The sequence below is a fragment of the Polypterus senegalus genome, chromosome 13 (genome assembly GCF_016835505.1).
Source record: "Polypterus senegalus isolate Bchr_013 chromosome 13, ASM1683550v1, whole genome shotgun sequence".
NCBI lineage: Eukaryota > Metazoa > Chordata > Cladistia > Polypteriformes > Polypteridae > Polypterus > Polypterus senegalus.
The window spans coordinates 104,796,299-104,815,682 of NC_053166.1; the positions used below are offsets into that span (position 1 = coordinate 104,796,299).

General features: G+C 40.9%; 1 protein-coding gene across 12 annotated transcripts in view; it reads right to left on the reverse strand.

Annotated features, from left to right (window-relative positions):
* si:ch211-234p6.5 (pleckstrin homology domain-containing family A member 4) overlaps window positions 1–19,384 on the reverse strand; it is a 249,934-nt gene that overhangs the window by 116,028 nt on the left and 114,522 nt on the right. For all 12 annotated transcript variants that reach the window (XR_005636166.1, XM_039774438.1, XM_039774440.1 and 9 more), the window contains 2 exons: window positions 15,400–15,508; window positions 15,104–15,168 (listed from right to left, as the gene is read on the reverse strand). Coding sequence is in view for 11 of the 12 variants with exons in the window: in XM_039774438.1 (XP_039630372.1) it covers window positions 15,104–15,168; window positions 15,400–15,508 (174 nt within the window). In the remaining variant the exon portion in view is untranslated. The remainder of the gene's footprint in view (window positions 1–15,103; window positions 15,169–15,399; window positions 15,509–19,384) is intronic.

Below are 19,384 nucleotides of genomic sequence, written 5' to 3' on the forward strand. Positions count from 1 at the left end.
AGATGCACTTGATATATAATTTTGAGTTGAATAATTGTATGCTATGCACATATGGAGCTCGAGTGAATTCTCTGCATTGCTACCTTCCACTAATTTTCTAATATGTTGAGTGAGAGATCCTTTTCAAATTGTCCTCTTGAATCTTTGAAAGGGAGGGACTGTAAAATGGTTTTATATATTGCAGAAATGATGTCTAAGTCCTCGAAACTGAGAAATATTTTTTCTAGCATAGTGGTAGGTGGGAGGTGATGAGAATTGGGCAGGTTCTGTTTAACAAAGTATCTAATTTGAAGGTAGTGAAAGAAATGTGTTGCTAGAAAGTAAAATTTGGAATGTAATTGTTTGTAGGATGCAAAGAGATTGTCTATGTACAGATCTCTAAGTGATTTCATCACAGATGTTTTCCAGACATTAAAAACTGCATATGTTTGCAAGGGTTGAAAGAGGTGGTTCTCGTACAGAGGTGCAACAGATAAAAGATTCTATATCTGAAAACCTACATTGGTTCCATATATCTGAGTGAGTGAAGCACAATTGGGTTGTTAGTATATTGGCGATAACTTGCATTTATTGGAGAACAAAGCAAGGAATGCAAAGAAATACTGCAGGATTTAATTTCTATTGCGGACAAAGCCTGTATATGTTCATTTATTTGTGTCTATGTCCAGGTTTTTATAGTTTGTATGTTTGTGGCCCAGTAATAAAATTGAAAGTTAGGTAGAGCCATGCCACCTTCTGCCTTTGGCCTTTGTAGGGTCACTCTTTGGATACGTAGATGGTTTGAATTCCAAATAAATGTGTTTATGGTTGAATTTAGTTTCTTAAAAAATGATTTATTGATGTTATAAGATGGACGCTGTATAGTTCCCGACCCGACACAGACTGGACACAGGAGGCACGTGTAAACCAAATAAAACTATTTATTTTTCTTCACCTGTGGGGCACGTCTTCGCTGTGAACCGCACAGGCATAACACAGTCCCAAGCACACAAGTAACAGAGCACAAAAGCACTTTTCTCTTCCTCTTGGCACCACCACTCCTCCCAGGCGACCTTGTCCTTCTCCACCCAACTCTGGCTGCTGAATGGTGGTTGCTGGCTCCTTTTATAGTTCGCCCGGAAGTGCTCCAGGTGCTTGATCACCGAGTTCCGTCTGTGATGAATATGTTGCCCACATGGGCTCAGGAGTCCCAAACACAACACCCCCGGCGGTGCCTGCGGGACCCAACAGGGCTGCACCCAACTCCAATTCCAAGGGAGTACTGTGGGAAACCGAGGCACTGCTCCACCCCCAGGGGAGCGGCCATCTAGCGTCCAGGGGGAGGTATTGCACTGTCCAGGGCTGCTCCGCCTGAATATTAATAATAATTCTTTGCATTTATATAGCGCTTTTCTCACTACTCAAAGCACTCAGCAATTGCAGATTAAGGGCCTTGCTGAAGGGCCCAACAGAGCTGAGTCCCTTTTGACATTTACGGGATTTGAACCAGAAACCTTCCGATTGCCAATGCAAATCCTTGGCTTAGAGCCACCACTCAACCATATAGTGAATATAGTGTGCAGGGGCATCCTGGCTGAGCATAAACACCAGCCACCTGCCACAATGTATATTGGAATGTTTTGAATTAAGAAGAGAAGCTTAGGGAGGATATTCATCTTAACAATGATAATTCTTTTCATTAAAGTGAGATGAAGGGCTGACCATCTATGCAAGCCTTCCATACAGATGGCGAAATTTTGTTGATAAAGAGTTTTATGTTTACTTGTGATGTTTTGATATTTAAACTGATCTGCAATGATAAAAGGGAAGGTGTCCAATCTAATATTGTGTGCTTGAGAATTCACTGGAAAGAGTACACTTTTACTCACATTAATTCTGAGACCAGAAATCTTTTTAAATTCTGTTAGTGCTGTTAGGATTGCAGGCACAGTATTTTGTGGGTCTGATATATGCAGTACCATATCATCTGCATATAGAGAAATTTTCTGTTCAAGCCCTTCTCTGATGATCCCCTTTATCTCATAAGCATTTCGACAGTGAACTGCCAGTGGCTCAATGGCGATTGCAAACAGCAGTGGTGACAAGGGGAATTTTTGTCTGGTACCACATTCTAGTTTAAAGTAGTTTGAACAGATGTTGTTGATACAAATTGAAGCTTCTGGATTGGTATACAGTACTTGATCCAAGCACAAATGTTTGGGCCAAACCCAAATTTCTCCAATGTAGTTAAAAGGTAGTTCCATTCAATCATATCAAATGCTTTTTCTGCATCCAAGAATAATAATATCTCTGGGATGCTTGACTTTGCGGTGTGAATATGTTACATTAAACAGGCATCAAAGATTGGACGCTAAATGTTGGCCTTTTATAAATCCAGTTTGATCTTGTGATATTACCGAAGGCAGCACTTTCTTCATCCTTCTAGCTAGGACTTTGAAGAGTATCTTAACATCATTATTCAATAGTGAAATTGGTCTGTATGATGCACATTGTAATACGTCCTTATTTTGTTTAGGAAAGACAGTGATTAATGCTTGGTGAAAAGTTTGAGGTAGAATTTTATTGTCTCTAGCTTCTGTGAATGTTGCTAATAAAAGGGGACCTAGCTAAGTGGAGAACTTCTTATAAAATTTGACAGGGTAGCCATCGGGGCATGCTGCTTTGTGAAGTAACTTTATAGAATCTAATAATTCTGATAGTGCCAACAGTTTATCCAATTCCTCTGCACTGAGTATTTATATGTGGTATCTGTAATGCATCCAGAAATGCTTTAGATTGTGTCTTGTCTTCTTTAAACTCAGTAGAATATAAGGATTTATAGTAGTCTCTAAATGTGTGCATTATATTTTTATGGTCAATGATTTTGTCTCCGTTTGTGTTGGTGATTGCTGGGATTTCATTGCGACCTTCATGCTTGTGGAGAGCTTATTAACTTTCTCTCCATTTTCATAGTAATGATGTCTTGATTTAGCTGTCAAGAGGTTGAGTTCTGAATGCAGAGCCTGCCTTTTCCTATGAAGAGCCTCACTTGGTCACCTGGCATGTTCTTGATCTATTCTAGTAATTTCGCTGGTTAGCTTTGATACCTGCTTGGTTTCCTCTCTTAGCTTTAAGAACCATATTAAAAGGTTGCTCACAACAGTTTTCAGGGAGTGATATTCTTACCTTCTTGGCAGTAAAATCTTTACATAACAGCATGTTATATTTAGGTAAGTTTACAGAGAACCCTTAAAGCAAAATTAATTTAAACATATAGTACTTTTACCTAAGAACTAAACTGAAAGTAACAAGTTGAAAATTATATCCAATATCTTTATTTCTGCCATATAATGTCTAGCTTGCGGTGGGTTGGCGCCCTACCCAGGGTTTGTTTCCTGACTTGTGCCCTGTGTTGGCTGGGATTGGTTCCAGTAGACCCCCGTGACCCTGTAGTTAGGATATAGCAGGTTGGATAATGGATGGATGGATGTTTAGCTTCATCTATTTCTCTATAATACAGTGGTGTGAAAAACTATTTGCCCCCTTCCTGATTTCTTATTCTTTTGCATGTTTGTCACACAAAATGTTTCTGATCATCAAACACATTTAACCATTAGTCAAATATAACATAAGTAAACACAAAATGCAGTTTTTAAATGATGGTTTTTATTATTTAGGGAGAAAAAAAAATCCAAACCTACATGGCCCTGTGTGAAAAAGTAATTGCCCCTTGTTAAAAATAACCTAACTGTGGTGTATCACACGGAGTTCAATTTGCGTAGCCACCCCCAGGCCTGATTACTGCCACACCAATTTCAATTAAGAAATCACTTAAATAGGAGATGCCTGGCACAGAGAAGTAGACCAAAAGCACCTCAAAAGCTAGACATCATGCCAAGATCCAAAGAAATTCAGGAACAAATGAGAACAGAAGTAATTGAGATCTATCAGTCTGGTAAAGGTTATAAAGCCATTTCTAAAGCTTTGGGACTCCAGCGAACCACAGTGAGAGCCATTATCCACAAATGGCGAAAACATGGAACAGTGGTAAACCTTCCCAGGAGTGGCCGGCCGACCAAAATTACCCCAAGAGCGCAGAGACGACTCATCCGAGAGGTCACAAAGACCCCAGGACAACGTCTAAAGAACTGCAGGCCTCACTTGCCTCAATTAAGGTCAGTGTTCACGACTCCACCATAAGAAAGAGACTGGGCAAAAACGGCCTGCATGGCAGATTTCCAAGACGCAAACCACTGTTAAGCAAAAAGAACATTAGGGCTCGTCTCAATTTTGCTAAGAAACATCTCAATGATTGCCAAGACTTTTGGGAAAATACCTTGTGGACTGATGAGACAAAAGTTGAACTTTTTGGAAGGCAAATGTCCCGTTACATCTGGCGTAAAAGGAACACAGCATTTCAGAAAAGAACATCATACCAACAGTAAAATATGGTGGTGGTAGTGTGATGGTCTGGGGTTGTTTTGCTGCTTCAGGACCTGGAAGGCTTGCTGTGATAGATGGAACCATGAATTCTACTGTCTACCAAAAAATCCTGAAGGAGAATGTCCGGCCATCTGTTCATCAACTCAAGCTGAAGCGATCTTGGGTGCTGCAACAGGACAATGACCCAAAACACACCAGCAAATCCACCTCTGAATGGCTGAAGAAAAACAAAATGAAGACTTTGGAGTCCTGACCTGAATCCAATTGAGATGCTATGGCATGACCTTAAAAAGGCGGTTCATGCTAGAAAACTCTCAAATAAAGCTGAATTACAACAATTCTGCAAAGATGAGTGGGCCAAAATTCCTTCAGAGCGCTGTAAAAGACTCATTGCAAGTTATCGCAAACGCTTGATTGCAGTTATTGCTGCTAAGGGTGGCCCAACCAGTTATTAGGTTCAGGGGGCAATTACTTTTTCACACAGGGCCATGTAGGTTTGGATTTTTTCTCCCTAAATAATAAAATCCATCATTTAAAAACTGCATTTTGTGTTTACTTGTGTTATATTTAACTAATGGTTAAATGTGTTTGATGATCAGAAACATTTTGTGTGACAAACATGCAAAAGAATAACAAATCAGGAAGGGGGCAAATAGTTTTTCACACCACTGTATTTCAGCCAGCAAAAAGGAGCAGCTTGTAGTTACAGCCTCAACTTTTGCAGTAAAGAAAACTGGAAAGATGGCAGTTTTGGTGCCTTCACGTCTTTTGAGTACCTTGCCATTGCTATTCAAGGAGTGTCCCAGTCTCTCATATTGACTGTTTATAGACCTCCTAAATATAATGAGTCTTTTACTGAGGGATTCTCAGAATTAGTAACAATAAAAAAAATCTAACCATGACACGTTCCCATTTGCAGGCGATTTAAATTTTCATGTGGATAACCAGAGTGACCCGAAAGCAAGAGAATTCATGAGAATATTATGCTTCTTTGATCTCAGTCAGCAAATCAGCAAGCCCACACATAAGGGAGGATGCATATTTGATTTAGTGTTTTCAAAAAGATTAAAGGTTGACATGAGTCAAGTCATGGATATCAGTATATCAGACCACTTTTGCATATTATTTAATATAGAAATACTAATAAGTAAAACAAATGAAAAATTTATTGTTAAAAAAGTTATTTTGGTACACCTGCAGCTTCAATGTTTGCTAATATTCTAAATAATCAGTCCAATTATAGTGCTTATCTCAATAGTGCTGACAGTGTTAACAGTAAAGTGGAAAATTTTTATTCAAAAGTGAGAGCTGCGGCTGACTTAATGACCCCTGAAAAGACAGTGAAGAAATCCTCCAGCACTATTATACCTTGGAATACAAAAAATGGAGAAAAACTGATAATCTCTTGGACCAGTAGCGTGAGTTTTCCGCATTCGACTTATACAACTGACATTATAAAAATACCACAAATTATACGGTAAACTCAAGCCCCGACTTATCCGTGGGAGAACTTAAACGCGAGTATATACGATATGTGTTGCAGTATTCTCTCAGCTAAGAGAACTTTCCTTTATTAAAACAGCTTCTTAGGTGCAATCTCAGTTGTAGCTGCATTTGTCCAAAATTACCAAAGTTCAGTAGCTTTTAGTTTATTTGATAGAACAGATCAGGCCATAGTGTGATGCGTTTTGAAATAAATCCACAATCCAAATATCTTCTTTTAAAAAGTTTTAGAAAAATTCAAAGCAAAACTGTTCCCACAATAATAGAGAACTTGTAATGAGTTGGACCAGATACGTAGAAATGAGCCAAACACTACTGCTCACCTTCCTACATGTACTGTAAGGCATCTGATAAAAGAATAAGCCAATATCTTCCTGATGCGTCCTGCTGTACGTCCCCTTTTTGAAATAATCAGCACTAACAGACAAGTGAATATACGTAGTATATAAAAAATAAGTTATAAAGCAATTTCAGCAAGCAGGGAGAAATATATTTTATGAAAAAGAAAGACAAGAAGATGAAAAACACCAACAATCCCCCCTCCCCAACACAAAATAACCCCTATACGTTGTGGACTGTGCCCGGCAGTTTATCCCGGCCATGTCCCCCAAGCCGCCAGATGGAGCCCTCCTGCAGTATGGAGGTCCCCCGAAGACCAGCAGGGAGTCATGGACGTTGTAGTTTTTATCCTCAACCCTGCGGGATACCACAGGGGCCGCAAGAGGGAGTTGCAGGGAGGGCCGAAGACTTCTTTTTGCCCTATGCCCCAGAAGTACTTCCAAGTCACATGAGTGGAAGGGATGATGTACTTCCGGGGTGAAAAAAGGACTTTATCTGACCGGAAGTGATAGGGAATTATGGACTGAAGAATGAGAAACACTTCAGGAACTATAAAAGGAATGTGGAGCTCCCAGAGCGACAAGCTGAGCTGGATGGTAGGAGGGCAACGCGTCTGGGAGTGGAGGATTGATTATTGTTATTGGAAGTATTGTGGTTATTTATGAGTACTGTGGAGTGGAGGGTGCTTAGTGCACGTAATTATTATAATAAAAAGAATAATTGTGGCACTTTTACCTTGTGTTTGGAGTGGTACCTGAGGGTTCAAGGAAGCACTACTGCCCACTACTGCGATAATGTGTAAATAAAAATATATACAGTAGAAACACACCACCAGTCCCCTTTCTCAGTTCACACACTATTCCATAGTTCAAGTTGACTTTCATAACTGGTGAATCAATTGTAGATGCTGGCCAACCCAAAAAAGATGATGTCCTAAATGTAAAATGATTCACAGTACTGCACCATTGAAAAAAATGGGACTTCACTAGCTCACCTGAGTCAGCTAGTTGTAATGGAATGCAGGATTCACGTTCCTGGAGACAATTACAGAATGTTTTCCATGTCCAAGGCAGATATTGATCAGTTTAGTTAGGTTATACCCGTCTTTTCCCTCGATTGCTGTTCTTCCTCTCCTTCTCCTTTTGAAAAACAATGTGATTTATGCAGATTCCATCCAAAAATGGATTTCCTGCCTTCAAGGGTGCTCCTGTCCATCACCTGACTATTCCTAAACAGGCTGTATATGGCGTGGCTCAGTCAATAGTATGGCGGGTCCAAAGTTGGGCTTGTTGGCCACATGAAGATTTATGATTTTTGCTGGTCCTGATCATTTGGGTGGTAGCTTGGCACCAAATTTGTTGACAGCACTGGAGAGATGGTGAGATCTACCTTTAAGCATACAGGACCTAGCTTCGTTAACAGACCAACAGTCCTGTGTGCCAAAGGGTTAGTGAAAATCTTGATGATATTGGCACAGTCACATACATTTCAAGGAAGGTGTACATTTGCATGTTTTACTATCTAAACTCTGAGGATCAATTATCAGTTAGTGATCCCAGAAAAAATGTAACTGAGTTTCTTAAGTATGATTATGGCTGTCCTTTTGGTGGGCACCTTGGGTGTATGAAGACCTTGATGAAAATCCTGGAGGATGTTTGGGACCACTTAAAATCATGCAAGATCTGTCAGGAACTGAACACCCCACTGGGTAAACTAGCTGAATTTCCACTATTACCCTCTCCTTTTTAAAAAAATTTTTTAATACCAAAAAATGGATTTCCCCTTCAAGGGCCCCCACCCGACTTTTCCCCAAAACATTTTGGGGGCCTTTAGCCCAAAAGGAAAGGAAAACCCCCAAATAAATTTTATTGCGGTCCAATTTGGGTGGGTTGGCCCCAATTTTTGGGAAATTTGGGGGTTTAGGAACTTTTTTGAACCCCACCTAAAGAAAAAAGCCTTTGAAAGGGAAAAATTTAGGGGGCCGCACAAATTTCCCAGGAAGGTTTTTTGGGTTTACAAACCAGGTTTAAAAGGGGCCCAAAAAATTTTGGGGGTTTTGGCTAAAAAAAGGGCCGGGGGTTTTTGGGTTAAAGCCTTGTAAAACCCTGAGGAGGGGGGAAAAAAAATTTGCGATCTTAATAAAACCCCAGGGAAAATACCTTTTTAAAATAAAACCTAAAAGGCCCAATTTTTAAAAATTTTGGGTTGGGGGAAACAAAAGTTTAAAATTTTTTTTTTTTAAAAACAAAAAAAATTGGTTAAAGGAACGGGGCCCTTTAAGGGGGGGGCCCGGAACCCTGTGGGGAAACAAAGGAAAGGGCCCCTTGCCTTTTAAACCCCCAGCCCCCCCCTGTCTAAAAAAGCCAACAAAAAAAAATTAATGCGGGAAAAAAAAAGGGGTTTGGGGCCCATTAATAAATATTAAAGCCCCAAAAATTCCCTTTTTCCAATTAAAAGGGGCCATTCTAAAATTTTTTAGATTTTTCCCAATACCCCCAAAACCCGGCCCCAAAAAAATTTTCTAAAAAAGGGCAATTGAAAGGGGGATTTTCCAAAAAATTTTAAAAAGGGGCCAAAAAAAAACCCATATTTACTCCCCTTTTTTAAATGTGAAAATTTCTTTTAAAAAAAAACGGGGTTTTTTTTTTCCCTGGGTTTAAAAATAGAACCCCCCTTTGTTTAAAAACAGGTATAACAGCAAAAGCCGAAACCTCTTTTTTCAAGGAACTAAATCACAGTAAAGTGGAAAATTTTTATTCAAAAGTGAGAGCTGCGGCTGACTTAATGACCCCTGAAAAGACAGTGAAGAAATCCTCCAGCACTATTATACCTTGGAATACAAAAAATGGAGAAAAACTGATAATCTCTTGGACCAGTAGCGTGAGTTTTCCGCATTCGACTTATACAACTGACATTATAAAAATACCACAAATTATACGGTAAACTCAAGCCCCGACTTATCCGTGGGAGAACTTAAACGCGAGTATATACGATATGTGTTGCAGTATTCTCTCAGCTAAGAGAACTTTCCTTTATTAAAACAGCTTCTTAGGTGCAATCTCAGTTGTAGCTGCATTTGTCCAAAATTACCAAAGTTCAGTAGCTTTTAGTTTATTTGATAGAACAGATCAGGCCATAGTGTGATGCGTTTTGAAATAAATCCACAATCCAAATATCTTCTTTTAAAAAGTTTTAGAAAAATTCAAAGCAAAACTGTTCCCACAATAATAGAGAACTTGTAATGAGTTGGACCAGATACGTAGAAATGAGCCAAACACTACTGCTCACCTTCCTACATGTACTGTAAGGCATCTGATAAAAGAATAAGCCAATATCTTCCTGATGCGTCCTGCTGTACGTCCCCTTTTTGAAATAATCAGCACTAACAGACAAGTGAATATACGTAGTATATAAAAAATAAGTTATAAAGCAATTTCAGCAAGCAGGGAGAAATATATTTTATGAAAAAGAAAGACAAGAAGATGAAAAACACCAACAATCCCCCCTCCCCAACACAAAATAACCCCTATACGTTGTGGACTGTGCCCGGCAGTTTATCCCGGCCATGTCCCCCAAGCCGCCAGATGGAGCCCTCCCTGCAGTATGGAGGTCCCCGAAGACCAGCAGGGAGTCATGGACGTTGTAGTTTTATCCTCAACCCTGCGGGATACCACAGGGGCCGCAAGAGGGAGTTGCAGGGAGGGCCGAAGACTTCTTTTTGCCCTATGCCCCAGAAGTACTTCCAAGTCACATGAGTGGAAGGGATGATGTACTTCCGGGGTGAAAAAAAGGACTTTTATCTGACCCGGAAGTGATAGGGAATTATGGACTGAAGAATGAGAAACACTTCCGAGTCAGGAACTATAAAAGGAATGTGGAGCTCCCAGACGACAAGCTGAGCTGGATGGTAGGAGGGCAACGTGTCTGGGAGTGGAGGATTGATTATTGTTATTGGAAGTATTGTGGTTATTTATGAGTAGTGTGGAGTGGAGGGTGCTTAGTGCACGTAATTATTATAATAAAAAGAATAATTGTGGCACTTTTACCTTGTGTTTGGAGTGGTACCTGAGGGTTCAAGGAAGCACTACTGCCCACTACTGCGACACTGGCATAGCCAGCAGGATTCTCTGGCCTCTGTTGGCAGAGGACCTGAATTCAAAACAAATATTGTGTACGCAGACAACCCTAAGAAGGTCCCGCTCGAACGCACGGAGGTGAAAACTCTACCCTCTACAGAGTGTGCTGCAATTAAGCCTGTCTATACCTCGCTACACCATTGGGGAAAAAATCTGGGAGGAAGAATGAGGATCGCCCAAGGAAACAGGCCCTAGATGATGCCATGACTACGTGGACCTACCTGACGGGAAGTGAGGAAGACCGGGCATTGATTGAAGCTGAAAGGGCCCGCGTGACACGGCAACAGGAAGGCCGCCAGGCATCGGACACGCCTAAATGGACTGGGAAAACGTCCTTTAAATAGAGAGGTATGTGCCGGAAAAACGCCCGATGCAGCGGGAAATTATTATTCCTATTTTTCAAAGGCCTGTCTTCGTTTCAGATGATGAGTCGGAGGAGTACTTCCCACCTAGGCAAGATGACCGCAATGACGAAGAGGCTAGCCCATCTAGGAGTCGAAAATGGGGGATCCTATTCAACGAAGAGAGTCATGTGACCTATCCTGGAGCAGGCTGGGAACATCTAAAGGACTATAGTCGATCATATGACCCAGGAGAGTCACCTTCCATTCGCCGAAAGTGGGCATGTGATTTCCCCAAATGGATTATGGGAAGGAGAAGGTTGACAACAGTCCAGAGGTGAGGTCAGCATTTCCCCGATGGAATCGAGCTCCCTGAAGGGGAAGGGGGAGGCAGGCAAAGCAGCGCCAGCTATTCTGGAAGATAAAGAGGGACGGGATGTGACTGAACGATCCGCTGATAAAATAGAAAAGACGGATCGCAGTCGGCCTGTGGCGCCACCCCAGCCCTCTCAAATAAAAAACTCCAATTCCCAAGAGCCTTTGCAAGACCCAGCCGAGCACGTGCCAGGAGCGGACATGCTGATTGGCTCCCGGCCGAAAGGTAAGATAAATAATGAGAGTAGCTTGCTTTTGGCCGAAATAAATGACAGTGTGGGACTGCGGGATCTTGAGAAATTGCTGAAGCCCGTATATGCTTTCTTACAGACATTGGCTGATGTCAAGAAACAGATGGAAAAGTTGGGAGTGACGGCCGAAGCGCCGCTGAAAAGGATAAAAGATTATCTACAGTGTTTTGGTCGGGAAGCTCCTGAGAAAGCAGTGAAAGGGGTCTCTCTTTCCCATAGAGAAACTCAAACTGCAGATAAGCCCAAGAATAAAAAGGAGATCCTTAAAATAAAACGGGGGGTCTCCTGACAAGTTGGATAAGGGGTTGGAAAATGTAAAGCGGTCGATAATCCCGTCCCAGCGGAGAGATGGAGTGAGCCAGGAGTACTGAGGTGCTTCCAGTGTCATGGAGGAGGGTGACCAGGAGGACAGCGGATCTGCTATAACTGTTGTTGGAGGGGTCATGTGTGGCGATGCTGTCCTTGGAGGACAGGGGTTCAGAGGGATGCCCGTTATAACATTCCCTCAAGGTTCTCCAGGGAGGCTAGACAACATTGCCAAGGCCCGACCTTTGGATCCTCCTGGAGGAAGACATCCCTCGTGGGGCAGGACGCTCAAAATTATAATTTTTCAATGGGGGGGGGGAAGTATTGTGGACTGTGCCCGGCAGTTTATCCTGGCCATGTCCCCCAAGCCGCCAGATGGAGCCCTCCCTGCAGTATGGAGGTGCCCTGAAGACCAGCAGGGAGTCATGGACGTTGTAGTGTTTATCCTCAACCCTGCGGGATACCACAGGGGCTGCAAGAGGGAGCTGCAGGGAGGGCCGAAGACTTCTTTTTGCCCTATGCCCCGGAAGTACTTCCAAGTCACATGAGCGGAAGGAATGATGTACTTCCGGGGTGAAAAAAAGGACTTTTATCTGACCCGGAAGTGAAAGGGAATTATGGACTGAAGAATGAGAAACACTTCAGGAACTATAAAAGGATTGTGGGAGCTCCCAGACGGCGAGCTGAGCTGGGTGATAGGAGGGCAACGCGTCTGGGAGTGGAGGATTGATTATTGTTATTGGAAGTATTGTGGTTATTTATGAGTAGTGTGGAGTGGAGGGTGCTTAGTGCACGTAATTATTATAATAAGAAGAATTATTGTGGCACTTTTACCTGGTGTTTGGCGTGGTACCCGAGGGTTCAAGGAAGCGCTACTGCCCCCTACTGCGATAATGTGTAAATAAAAATATATACAGTAGAAACACACCACCAGTCCCCTTTCTCAGTTCACACACTATTCCATTGTTCAAGTTGACTTTCATAACTGGTGAATCAATTGTAGATGCTGGCCAACCCAAAAAAGATGATGTCCTAAATGTAAAATGATTCACAGTACTGCACCATTGAAAAAAATGGGACTTCACTAGCTCACCTGAGTCAGCTAGTTGTAATGGAATGCAGGATTCACGTTCCTGGAGACAATTACAGAATGTTTTCCATGTCCAAGGCAGATATTGATCAGTTTAGTTAGGTTATACCCGTCTTTTTCCCTCGATTGCTGTTCTTCCTCTCCTTCTCCTTTTGAAAAAACAATGTGATTTATGCAGATTCCATCCAAAAAAATGGATTTCCTGCCTTCAAGGGTGCTCCTGTCCATCACCTGACTATTCCTAAACAGGCTGTATATGGCGTGGCTCAGTCAATAGTATGACGGGTCCAAAGTAGGGCTTGTTGGCCACATGAAGATTTATGATTTTTGCTGGTCCTGATCATTTGGGTGGTAGCTTGGCACCAAATTTGTTGACAGCACTGGAGAGATGGTGAGATCTACCTTTAAGCATACAGGACCTAGCTCGTTAACAGACCAACAGTCCTGTGTGCCAAAGGGTTAGTGAAAATCTTGATGATATTGGCACAGTCACATACATTTCAAGGAAGGTGTACATTTGCATGTTTTACTATCTAAACTCTGAGGATCCAATTATCAGTTAGTGATCCCAGAAAAAAATGTAACTGAGTTTCTTAAGTATGATTATGGCTGTCCTTTTGGTGGGCACCTTGGGTGTATGAAGACCTTGATGAAAATCCTGGAGGATGTTTGGGACCACTTAAAATCATGCAAGATCTGTCAGGAACTGAACACCCCACTGGGTAAACTAGCTGAATTTCCACTATTACAGTACATCCAAACCAGATAAAGGTCTGCAATTTAATAGCTCTATAGTCTAGGAACTTTAAAAAGCCTAGGAGAGTGTTGTTTTTAAACAAAAACTATCCATGGCTTACGAACCCCAGAGCAACTTGATGGAGCTCAGTTGGCCATCAGTACAATGGTGCATAAGGCCACTGGTGAGACACCTGCTCTGGTGGCAATCGAGAGACAACTGAAATGTCCCCTTGACCATTTCATCACCCCAGCTCCTCTCCCTGACTCTAAATTTTATGTCACTATACAGATTAAAGAAAAATTAATGCAGTGAGTCCAAAGGAGTTTAGTGAATTCGACATCTAGACATACCAAGTATTATAATGCACGACAAGAGGTACTCTTTGCTGTCTGATACTTGGTCTAGACTAGGACTCACCTTCTCTCCAGTGCTGTCAACAGATTTTGCTGCCAACCTAGCTCCCAAATGTCAGGACCAGCAAAAAATCATAAAACATTTAGGACACGTTAACCTCTGCATACAGAGGGGTAGTAGATTAGATGCCAAAATATTAAACAGTTGATGCAGCCAATATCAAGTCATACTTTGGATCTGCCATAGTATCGACTGGGGATAGGGATCTATGTAGCAGTGCCACTTAAAAATAAAGTCATGTGTTTTCTGCCGTCTGTCTGGTCTACTTGTGTGGGCACTAACATAGCCCCACACGTCTTGTGTTAGGAATAATCAGGTGACTGACATCAGCACAGCTCAAGACGGGACATCCTCTTTTTTTTCACATGGAATCTAAATAACTTGCACCATTTTCAAAAGGAGAAGGAGAACAGCCAATGAGGGAAAAAAAATAGAAAAACCCTAACTAAACAGATAAGTTTCTGCTTTGTCCATGGAGAAAGGTTCCGAAGGTTTATAAGACCGGTCTAGCTAGGCGAACGTCAAGTATCGTCTCAAGGAACGTGAATCCCGCATTCCATTACGACTGGTAGACTTGGGTGAGCTTCTGAAGTTTTTTTTCTCATTAGCGCAGTACTAACTGAATCATTTTACATTTCAGAATTCAATCTTTTTTGGGTCAGCTGGCATCTACAATTCATTCACCTGTTATAAACCGTCAACTTGAACTCTGGACTAGTGTGTGTACTTCAGAAGGGGGCTGGGGTGTGTTTTAGGGAGTTATTGTATGTTGTGGGCGAGGAAAAGGATCATTGCTGTTTTTCATCTTCCTGTCTTTCTTTTTTGTATAATTTATTTCTCCCTGCTCACTGAAATTGCCTTCTGTTTTTTCTTCTTATACTATATATATTCACTTGTCTGTTAGAGCTGTAATCTGAAAGATAGACATACCGCAGGGTGGTTCATAGAATGATATTGGCCTATCCTTTTATCAGCAGTCCTTTTAGTTAGGAAAGTGAGAGGTAGTAATCAGCCTGTTCCAGATTATCGGGTCCAACTCATTACAAACTGTACTGAAAATAGATGTGAATATAACATTAACTTTCTAAGATTGGTTCTTACATCAGTTAAAATGGTTTGCTTTAGATTAAATTACAAGAGCAGACTAACTAATTTATTAATAACTGATTACCTAGATAGTGTCTAACCTTGTTAACGGGTACATTGTGAGTCCAATTAGAGCTGCATATAGAAGCTGGTGAGACTGGAAGCACTGGAAAAAGAGAAGAGGAATTTAAATTTTCAAGTTGTCTCTAGGAAATAACAAAAACAGAAAATAGAAATATTGAATGGTAAAACTTTACTACTTGTGGATTCAGTAGGGAGGATTATCATCGCAAAACAACTGCAAGGAAGTCAATAAACACAAATAGGGATCTAAAAACACAGCAAGAACAGATAAAGAGAAAGGGGAGGAAAATTAAAAGGCAATAGAAAGAGTCACCTGGGTCTACCAAGTACATGAGATCCGGTTGACCAGGTCTCTGATCATAGATAGAAGGACATCTTGATTGGAGCAGGGCAGGCTTGTGGGCATGTGAGCTTTGGGATTCCTGCAAGAAAGGAATGTTGTGATAGCAAATACAATGGGGACTAAGATACTACACATTTCTGCTCTTCTCAGATGTGCCTTAGAATCCTATTTCACTGCTCGTTTCCTTCTTCCTTTTCTATTGCTACCTCATTACTGTTATGCTAAAACAGGCCAAAATGTAGCCAATGGAATAGGTCAAGTCAGGTCAGGTAGGGGAACATGTATTGGTACAGTGTGTTGATGCACCTACCACACAACGAAACAGCTCGTGATCCCAGTTGGCAATCCCCAGGCGGACATGTGGCCTAGTTCCACTCTCTGGAAATGACCATCTATCTGCCACAGCCAGGTGTTATGTGGATGTCCTCTTGGCATGGCCCAGCTGCTCGGATCTTCAACAATGAGGATCCTGCAAGTCAGATCACCCTCAGAGAATCATGCCATATGGCCATAGTACTGTAACTGGTACTCCCCCACAAAGCAGGTAATGTGCCTCATTCAGGACTCCATGAGCAATTGCTCATTCAATACAAAGTGAAACCAGTAGTACCCAAGGATTCTCCAAAAAGACACAATACGAAAGGAATCCAGTCTTCTACTCCAGTCTCAGGTCATTGGATAGCATCCATGTCTCACAACCATACAGCAAAACAAGAAGCACCAGGACCCAGAAGACTTGGACCTTCGTACTTTTGCAAAGATATTGGGAGTGCCACGCACCCTTTCCAGTGACCTAATGTTCCCAGTCTACTGACTTCATAGAAAGAGTCACCAGAAACATGAATGTCACTCCCAACGTATGTAAACCTCTCAACACGGTTGACACTGTCTCCGCAAACAGACATATTGCTGATGGCTTTGCCGAAGAGGTTATTTAAGGTCTGGATGTTGTTCTTCATCCAGGACACTCACAAGCCCAGACATTTAGACTCCTCACTCAATCTCTCAAGTGCACTCATCAGAGCCTCCATTGACTCCGAGATGATCACAGGATCATTGTCAAAGTCAAGTCAAGTGAGTCTTTCTTCACCAACAGATGCCCCACAGCTGCTGGACTCAACACCCAGTCCATGAAAGCATTCAACAGATTAGAAGCAGGAACACACTGCTGACAAACCCCAGAATCAACTGGGAAAAATGCAGAGGTTCTGCCTCCACTTTGCACAGCACTCACAGTACCAGTGTACAGGCCGGACATGACATCCAGCAACTTTGGGGGGATCTGACTTGACCTATTCCATTGGCTCCCCAAAATGTTCCATGTGCCTTCCCAGATGGGCCACCTCAAATTAGGACCCAAGTATTGCTGTGTAGCTGGTCACAGCTCAGCACTACACCAGTTCAATCCCCAACAGACCTGACCCCATTGGCTCTCTGGCAGTTTTGACTCTTTACCAATGAAAATTCACTGGGAGCAGTTCTCAGACTTGCAGGACTTAATGTATATGTTTCCTTATAAAAGGCATCTACTGTGTAAAACAGAGAATAGACTTAAAAAGCCTTATTCTGCAAAGTACAGTTTCGAAGTGTTTACTCATAATGTTTTCTTATGTTCAGAAACATGCCGGTATTGTATGCAAGATGTGATATAAAGAATGTTTTCTTATCTATCTTCAAGCACTGTAAGTTAACAGTTGTTTACTTCTGTCTTACTATGGAGAAACAACAACAGATGTAAACAAAGTTATTATCTACCTCTATGTCATACAGCTTGTACCTGTCACATAATGAGAAAAGACTATATATATTTGTGCATATTCATTCAGCAAAATTCAATAAAAATGTCTGTCTGTGTTTCCCACCCCATTTCAAAACAATGGCACCCTTGAAAACTAGTAAATAAAGAGCATTACAATATAAGAACAAACAGACCACTCAGTCTAACATACTGTAGCTCTTCAGTCCCTATTCACTTAACAAATACAAAATAATATACAGTTTTAAAAAAAGTAAATACATTAAATAAATAAATATTATTGTCTATGAATTGACTGATTTATTATTTATTATTCACATATGACTGCAAATCCCCATTTTTATTATACCAGTGTTTCAATGGCAAGCTCTTTTACCTCATTCTTAATTAATGATGTTTAAATGCTTACTGTTTGTTAGAAAACTTTTGTAATTGTGTTAGCATAGCTGATACTTGTCACTCCTTTCATTAAAGCAAGTATATTGGTTTTTTTTTTTTTTGCTTGCAACTTACTGGCATTCCTAAATTTCGATCTTAGTTCACAAATGGCCAAAGCAAAACAGCCTTCTCAAGAAATATGCCAGTTTTTCTGTAAGATGAAATTGAGCGAAAAGGACAAACTGGATCTAAATAAGGTAGGAAAAAACATTTATAAAATATAAGCCAATTTCTACTGGTGTGCCAATTACACTCTATTAGATGTATTCAGAGTTAACATTAGTGATGCACTTTCTGCTTAAATGTACTGTATATTGTAACACATGTAGTAATGAGATATCTGCTCTGCTGCAGAGAATCCTACAACAAATACCTTTGAATTGAAGCAGCTGGCAAACTGATGCAATAACTCAGTAAAGGAAAATTGAAATGGAAAAAAAATTCAGAGAAATAAAAAAATAATCATAGAGGGAGTACTAATTTCATATTCTATTGATCTGCTCTCATTAGCAAAGTAAAATTGGGCAAATAACTAACAAATACATTAACAGAGTTTGAAGGCCACTCAGTCATACAATCAACTACTTCCTTCTGTGTGGCAGTCATTGGACTTCAACAGTTAATACTTCTTCTATCACCCATTTTTATGTAATTGTCTTCCATTTAAAATGTATTTTATCAGGTTACTCAAAGACAGGTAAATAAATGTATTTTAAAATATTTGATATCTTTGGTTGTATGTGTAGCTTCAGAACGTTTCTTCTGCATCCTCATTTGTCTGTGCCTCTCTTCAACTTGGACTTGCTGGCAATGTAAAGGCAGCTTTACAGAGTGAAAAGTGTCTAATGGAAAAGAATTAGAAGACATAAGCACTTAGTTTCTGATGACCACCTACTTTTTCAAAACATCTAGGTGAACCCAAGGTATACAGTGCTATGAGTGGGCTAGGACAGAGCCTGAAGATGTCTACCATGACAAAAAATATGAATATATATACTGTATCTTATTTTTTCAGTCACTGTCTTACTGTCATTTGTGCTTTTTTCTGTATTGCTATGTGAAGGAAATAAAGAAACAGTTTTGGTGACCAATTTCTCAGCTTATTTTTGCTGTTCCTTTAGGCTTGAGAATATATAATTGTTGCACCTTCTGTTGAGTTAAATTAATGGGGCATTTCAAAGAATCAAAGAAACAAGATATTCAGAAAAGGAAATAGCAAATGCATTCCTGTCATATTTCTTAAAGTATTCATTTTGTTTTAATTCTTCAGCTGTGAAGAAGACATACATCTTCCAACAGCTATGGTGAATATTAATGAAACACCAAAAGATTTGGATATAACAGAGTGTGAAGTACTGTTACATCTGTTATGTATAGAGTATACTGATGGCTTACAGCTAAACCAATAGGCTAAAAATCATTAAGTACAATCACAGTCAAAATCTTGGACACTTAACTTGACAGAGGTTTTAGTGTACTGTATCACAAACTCCACACAGAGCCATAGCAAGGTTTGGGGCAGCCACCCGTATAATTGGTTTCCTGGCTGCAAATTACTGTTTTAAATGATTGCACTGCTGTGCACAAAACCGAGTCCAAAACAGAGCTGAGGGAATAGGAAAAAGGTGGAGGCTTGTAAAGGGGAAGACAGGAAGAGAGATCAAAGAGGTTAGGCTCAGGAAGGTCTTCAGCCATAGGTTCGAGCCCGGAGGTGATATCACAGGGGCCGGAGCCGGAAAGGTCTTCTTCCATAGGCTCTGT